General features: G+C 33.5%; 1 protein-coding gene across 1 annotated transcript in view; it reads left to right on the top strand.

Moving 5' to 3' along the window:
- The first annotated feature begins 201 nt into the window (after nt 1-201).
- The window catches only part of LOC108536929 (UDP-glucuronosyltransferase 2B19-like), a 13,371-nt gene continuing 5,687 nt past the window's right edge, over nt 202-7,885 (top strand). Inside the window, exons 1-3 of the mRNA XM_017884026.1 lie at nt 202-963; nt 2,242-2,390; nt 6,533-6,676. Coding sequence (XP_017739515.1) covers nt 243-963; nt 2,242-2,390; nt 6,533-6,676 — 1,014 coding nt within the window. The 5' untranslated portion in view covers nt 202-242. The remainder of the gene's footprint in view (nt 964-2,241; nt 2,391-6,532; nt 6,677-7,885) is intronic.

The raw sequence follows: 7,885 nt of genomic DNA, 5'->3' as shown, positions 1-7,885 counted from the left end.
TGATATTAGCTGAATTTTAGCACTTAAAATATGAAAAGGAAAATAAACCCACTTGTATAAACAGGTCTTCTACCTTTTATTTGTCTCCTTGTTATCCACATGCTCAGACTGTTAAATTAATGTATTTACTTTGAAGTGTAAAAGTTACATTTTAACTTCTTGAGTGATTTATACTTGGATGTCACCATGAGAAATGACACAAAGGAGCAGTAACTGGAAAACAAGTATTGTATTGCATCAGGATGTCTATGAAATGGACTTCAGCTCTTCTGCTGATACAGCTGAGCTGTTACTTGAGCTCTGGGAGTTGTGGAAAGGTGCTGGTGTGGCCCACAGAATTCAGCCATTGGATGAATATAAAGACAATCCTGGATGAGCTTGTCCAGAGAGGTCATGAGGTGACTGTATTGGCATATTCAACTTCCATTCTTCCTGATCCTAACAACCCATCTGCTCTTAAATTTGAAATTTGTCCTACATCTTTAACTGAAACTGAGTTTGAGAATGACGTCACGCAACTGGTTAAGAGATGGTTAGACGGTCCAAAAGACACATTTTGGCCACATTTTTTACAAGTACAAGAAATCATGTGGACATATACTGACATGATTAGAAAATTCTGTAAAGATGTGGTTTCAAATAAGAAACTTTTGAAGAAACTACAGGAGTCAAGATTTGATGTTGTTCTTGCAGATCCTGTTTCCCCCTGTGGTGAGCTGCTGGCTGAGCTACTTAAAATACCCTTTGTGTACAGCCTCCGTTCCTCTCCTGGCTACGCAATTGAAAAGCATGGTGGAGGATTTCTCTTTCCTCCTTCCTATGTACCTGTTTCTATGTCAGAATTAAGAGATCAAATGACTTTCATGGAGAGAGTACAAAATATGATGTATATGGTTTATTTTGACTTTTGGTTCCAAGCATGGGATGTAAAGAACTGGGATCAGTTTTACAGTGAAGTTCTAGGTAAGTAATTTTTTCAATTGGTGGCGTGGAGATCTCACTTTCTTGTAACTTTGAAGCTGAGCTTGTATAAAGCCATAAAGTCAGGGCAGTGGGGTTTTGTAAGTAAATTTGTCAAATGAAAGAAAAGATTATCAAACTCACAAACACTACAGAAAAGGTAAATCATAGGATCAGTTAAAACCCTGTGACCATCAACCGTACAGAACACTCCAGGAAGTCATAAATCTGTAAATTAGTGCACCTTACATTTTTTTAAGCAATCACACTTCTGTTTCATTTTACTTTTTTATCTAAAAATGTCAGACTCATCAAGAAACATCTTGCTGAATGCGTACTGGTAGATTGAGTAGTTATACATTTTTCTAGAATTATCTATTTAACATTGCAAAATTGTTTTTTTCTTGTATACCTCAGTCTCCTTATTTAGTAATTGCAACATGTACCCGTGTTACCAGGAGGTTTCCTCCACAGTTGAGAGAAATGATGTCTCAATTTCAGAATCAAAAACCAATACATATAATTTGAAGTTTCCAATATTTCTATTCCCCTTCACTTTAGGATGAAAACCATTTATTTTAAGGCCAACCATCTTATCGAAGTGTGAACATTAAGATATAAGTGTATACTATTTTTGAAACTATGCATGCTTATTTAAAATATGAGCCAAATTAAGGTTGAACACAAATTTCTGTTTTAATAATTTCTCAAAATTTTCTAGCTGCAATTTGCAAATATATTTACTTACAAACTAATATTATTAAGATCTTAGTATGAATCAAAAGCAGTAGTAGGTACAAGTATTTCAGCTGTAATTTCAAAATAATCAAAAGTTCACTGGAAGATCCAAAGATAAAAGGACTAGATTAATGAATTATGGAAATTAGACTATTTCTTAGAAAATTATTTTCATGGTACAGTAGAATTCATTGATAATGTAGCCCTAAAAGTGGCATATTTCTGCTATTATGAAGCTTTAAAAAATAAAGAAATGGAGATTAATTCTCCATGGTTTGTTTATGGTTGTGAATATACTGATGTGGCATAAGGGATGTAGTTTTCCCTCATGATTCTCTCACCACTTTGTCTTTCTTGTAAATACACATGGGCAAAATATATAATATATAAAAATTAAATTATGCCCATATATGAATGTATGTATATATATTACAAAGCACAAACACTTCACCTACATTTTTGCCTACATTATTCTAACTTCTTTCAGAAAATTACCTAATTATATTGTGTCATCTACCTTTTCTTTTCTTTTTTTCCCGTCAGGAAGACCCACTACAGTATTCGAGACAATGGCAAAAGCTGAAATATGGCTTATTCGAAACTACTGGGATTTTCAATTTCCTCACCCACTCTTACCAAATGTTGAGTTCGTTGGAGGACTCCACTGCAAACCTGCCAAACCCCTACCTAAGGTAAACTATTGCTATTTGTTTGTCTGCTTTGAATTTTCAGAGTGAGTGGTTCTGTATTCATTCGGAGTGTTTGACTTACACTGGAAGAAAGATGGGTAGTGGGAATGTAAAACACATACCAATTAAAACTCACATACATGTTGATACCATCAAAAGTTTGTGAATTTCATCATTATTACAGATAAAGAGGCATACTAAGGAGACTTGAAAATAGAGTTGTTAAATTTAAGCTTTGATTATGCAACATATAAGAAGATACTGGCCATTCATTCAAAGAATATTTATAAAGAGATTAGCACACACCACAGGCAAGTGTGTTGTACACAGTTTCTGTCCCAACACAAATTGCATTCTACTTTGAAAGACAGAATATATGCAAGCAATAAAACTGCATAAAACTATTATCTCCAGGAAAAAAACCAATGCTAAGGAAGTATCCAGTGTAGATAATAGAGAGTATCCTGGAGCCACCGATATTAATAATTTAGATGAGAGTTGAACAATATGCAGGAATAGGTGCAATAATGAGGGAGAGGAAAAAAAAACACAGAAATAAAAGCAGGTAAAGTGTTCAGGACAGTTCTCTAGACTCAAAGTTTAGTTTGCAAGGGAGATACTGAGTAAGAACCAGATGATGCTGACAGGCAAGAAAGAGCCAGATACTCCTTAGAAGTTGAAATATTTATTAAGCACATTTAAGAACTACTAAAAGAGTTAAGAAAGGAAAATATGTGATAAAACTATATCTAAAGAAAATTCCGAGATGTTCAATAGATTGAATTGCAGAAGGTCCAGACTGGAAAGTTCCGAGTAGAAAATCGTATATGAATTCAGGCAGCAGATGATGGAAAAGTGGACTAGAAAGTGGATGGAAATAATTATGCCTGCTTTTGCAGTAATACTAATAACTTCATATTGTGTTGTGTGGAAAAAAGTTAATACAAATAAACCACTTTAAATGTCTCTGGCATATAGTTAGTGATTCAGAAATGTTATTAATTTTGCAATTATGGCTATTGTTATTACGATTACTACTAATTACTTAACATGTGTAAGTCACTTGAGATATCATTCCTCATTTAATATAAACTAATTATTCAGTGCTTCAAGATTGCATTCTCTAACAAAGTCCTACCTGTCTTCTATATGACAGTTACCTTGTGGACTTGATTAAAAGAAGACATGTCAGTTCTGACAGTAAGACGAGAGAGCTGAAATTGTAAAATTCTACCATAAGTGATAAGAATCTTCACCAGTATTCTAACTTACAAGAAAATAATTCCTTAACAATATAATTGTGTTATTCGAATAATATTTGAAGCAAGACCATGTGTTCACTTAATTTTATTCAAACATTTACATCATTCCGCATTGAGATTCCAGAGGTTTACATCTTAGCATAAACATACCCTATTAGAGCAGGTGTTTTCTGCCTTAAAACAAGTAACTCAGTAAAGCTTCCCGGGGTAACTTGTGTCTTAACATCATAGCTGCCTGATAGAGAAGCACAGAAAATTGAACAATGCATGTATAATAAATACCCAATAATTTCTACCACTTGTATCTGAATAGTGCCCTTAGTTTACAATAACAAAAGAATTATGTCATCACATAACATTATAATCTTTATGAAGAAACAGAAGAACCTCATATACTTTAAATTGATATCACAGTTCTAAGAAATAGGTAGAAAGTAAGCATTCTTTATTACATTATTATGTAATCTCATAAGAGATCATTTTGTCTGCCTCCTTATTAGCCGCAACATGATACTGATATTTTATTCCATAGTTAAAATTTAATATCTATGTTGAATTCAAATTGTATGGGCTTCATATTGGTAATTTTCTAAAGAGACAAAAGCTGAGGTGAGACTATTGGAAATTCTGTGCCACCCTATCCTACTCTTGAAAGATTTCCCCACTCACATTAAAGGAAACCGATAGTGCCAGTAGGAGGAGCAAGAAAGTAGGAGGTGTAGCAGGATAAGAAAAGGATGACTAGTAGTACAACAGTGATAATTACTAATACTAGCTGTTGTTAATTACTTATACTAGCTGTTGTTATTAACTTGAAGAAAGCTTTGACTGCAAGTCAATGGTTGTGAAACCCATTTTCTAATTGTTTATTATGTAAAATAATTGTAAAGCCAAGGTGCTTTCTATTCAATTAAATATTAGATTCTCAGATAATTTATGTATATTTTAATAGAAAAGGACAATTGACAAATGTATCAAGTGTTAAAATGCATATAGCCATTGGTTTTATAAGATATTTACATGAAATCATACAGAGAAAAAATCAAGATATACATATTTAATATTTATGGAAAATATTCATAAAATATACATTGGAAGTAATCAAACATCTTAAATGAAGGAATAATTAAAACTTACATTAGATGCATACTGTAGCATTATAATAATTTTATCAATACAATATTCAGTTACAGTCAGCTTTAATACAAGTAAAGCGAGGCAGAAAATTATAAATATTACAAGATGACACTTTTTTGTAGGAGAAAAGCACATACAATAAGAACAAAATTGTCGAAGTAAATGTCATAAGTTTACATTGAGCTATGAAAATAGAACAAAAGCCATGATGAAAACATACATATTTACCTTGATAACATTTCTAGACAGAAATTTTATAAAAAAGCTTATTTTCCTTTTAGAACTTTTAATACTTTTATAAAATTCCTTACATAAATTGTGTATTTTTTTTAAGTTGTCACAGAATGAGAAACAATCAGTCCACATCAATAATGAATCTGTAAACAGTGGTTATATTACTTTAACACTGGGTGGATGAAGAAAGCTCTGAGCATCAAGCCACTGAGACAAAACACTGAACATAAGTTACATCAAATGTGGCTACAGGTAACTGCAATCACACACAATACCTGGATATCCCATGTATTATCTGGAACAGTACTACAGTGACTCTGACATCATTAACACTAATGTCTTAACATTGAAAGTCATATTTTAAAAAATACTTAGCCATATGTGGTCTGCAAATAAACATTTGGATTTTTTTTCTTCGTTTTGTAAAGAACACTTAAGAGAAAGTTTTACCCCAATGATTACATCTGAAATTATTTAACTTTAAAATTGGCATAATTGGGGAACACAAGTCAGAATGATTCTCAATAAATTCCAGCCAAGTACGTTTTCACCAAGATTTGTATGTGTGAGTGAGCTACTCAAGAAGGTGACCAAATCTCCTCTGCAGAAAGGCCTGGCAGTCTCTCCCATTCTGGTGCAAGTGCTGCTGCCTCTGAAACACAGCAAAGACATGATGAGAGTTCCTCACATGCAGTTATAAATAGCACATCAATTTAACAGTGTGATTTCGGGGCAATAGGTGTTCCAGCTAAACAATAACATGAAAATATGATCATTCAACTATCTAACTATATACTGTACAATTCTGTATTATAAATGAGACTCTTAGAATTAATTCATAGAAATTCCAAACCACAATAGCAGACTCCAGAATGTCAGTGATTCTTAACCACCACTTTTACAGTTACTATTTTTTCTTTTTTGAAAAAAGACTGGAAAACTCTGACAAACTTTAAGTGACGTGTAAAGGATTATAGTAAGATAAATGTAGATTTACATAATCCCAGCTGTGAGTAACTTTTCCTCAGTGCTCAGTCAGGGAAGTCAACCACTAATGACTTCCAACTAAAATAATTCTGTAGAAAACCTGCCTAAAATAAACATATGTGATTTAGCAGAACAACAATATACCATTATAGCCAAGTGGTGCCACTTTAAAGCGCCTACATTAGTACTTATAATATTATAAATGAAGAGTTTGGGTATCTCCCCAAATACTATGTAATAGCTCTATTTCATTTCTCTCTTACACACACACACACACACACACACACACACACACACACACATACACACATACACACATATTTATACAAATACCCTTAACAGAAGCATCCTATCTAATATTATACATCTTGCAAAAAAACTGAGTAATCGAGTCAGTCAAAATCATCCTTTACTCCAATAATTCCTGATAATAGTTGATTTTCTCTTTTAGTTTTATGCTAATTTTTTCACAGTGCTTGCTGTGCTGATAATCTATTATGATAGAACACATTCTTTTTTTCACAGGAAATGGAAGAGTTTGTCCAGAGCTCTGGAGAAAATGGTATTGTGGTATTTTCTCTGGGGTCGATGGTCAGTAACATGTCAGAAGAAAGGGCCAACGTAGTTGCATCAGCCCTTGCCAAGATTCCACAAAAGGTAAGATACAATGTCTTAATGTTGTGAAAACTGCTGAAAGAGGCTGTTAAAGTTTGTAAAGAATCCAATTGTAGAAACTTCCTGCCTATAAACTTAGCTGTTGGGAAAGCACTAATTATCTCAGATATTAATTCAAAATCAAAATATATATGGAAGATGCTAAAATAATACAGAGAATGTTTTCACTGGTAATTAATATGGCATTAACATTGTGATCGGGAATAAATATAATTAAGAGTTGCAGCTAAAGCTTTGGTATTATCATGATATTGGTGTCAGGTTTGTGCTATCACCAAATTCTGCCCCTGTGATTTGATCCTTTTGTTTAAGATTTCCTGAGGGCGTTGTACACCCTACAGACTTTAGAAAACATAACATTTTGGTAACTTCACTAGAACAGTAACAAACAGCAGGTATTTAAAACTCTGACATGCATCATGCAGTTTAGTGTTGCCATGTTATCCAGCATCATATACTTCCTATACATTTTGGAGTAGGCCTATTTGCGTGATATTCAGGGTACTATTCAGAGAAAGGACAGCCTAAGCTGTCAGACAACTAACATAAGGACCCACACAGCCAGGCAAATTTGGAGAAAGAGAAAAGCAGCCTGCCTTGCTGGACCAGACCCAGCCAATGTCTGAAGTAGGAAGATGAAAGGGAAAGGGTGGAGATGGATCTTGCTCTGAGGGTGGACCCTGTGTAGTATAAAATGTGGCCCCACAAGGACACTGCATTGTGAGATTAACAACTCCTCCCAATGGGGAAGCCAAAGGAAATATAGGAAGGACTCAAGCAGAAGGAAGCCAGGCAGGGGAACAGGTTCAGATGCCACCTTCATAGAACATAGTAGGAACATATTTTCTTTTATATAGAATAAAATGTGTATTTGCAATTACTTTTAGTTCCCTGTCTGACATAGCCTTCTTGTAATGACCTATGCTAATATTTTGCCAAAACTCAAAGTTACTTTAACAATGATGTAACAAATAGAACTTAAAACACTGTAAATTATTTTTTAATTTATAAGGATTCCTTCGGGGTTCCAACATTAGTAATGTAAACATAAAATGTCTTGGCTATAGCAGAACATATTAATCACTGTTGTCAACATTTTGTAGCACACTGTCTAAGTGTTAGCAATCAGTTGACCAAAATTCAGCAAAATACAATTTTGAATTTATTTAAGAGTTGTATTTTTATTTGTGGTACCAATAGGTT

Source organism: Rhinopithecus bieti, unplaced genomic scaffold (genome assembly GCF_001698545.2).
Source record: "Rhinopithecus bieti isolate Rb0 unplaced genomic scaffold, ASM169854v2 scaffold_14002, whole genome shotgun sequence".
Lineage (NCBI taxonomy): Eukaryota > Metazoa > Chordata > Mammalia > Primates > Cercopithecidae > Rhinopithecus > Rhinopithecus bieti.
This window is presented reverse-complemented; position numbering and strand designations above follow the sequence as displayed.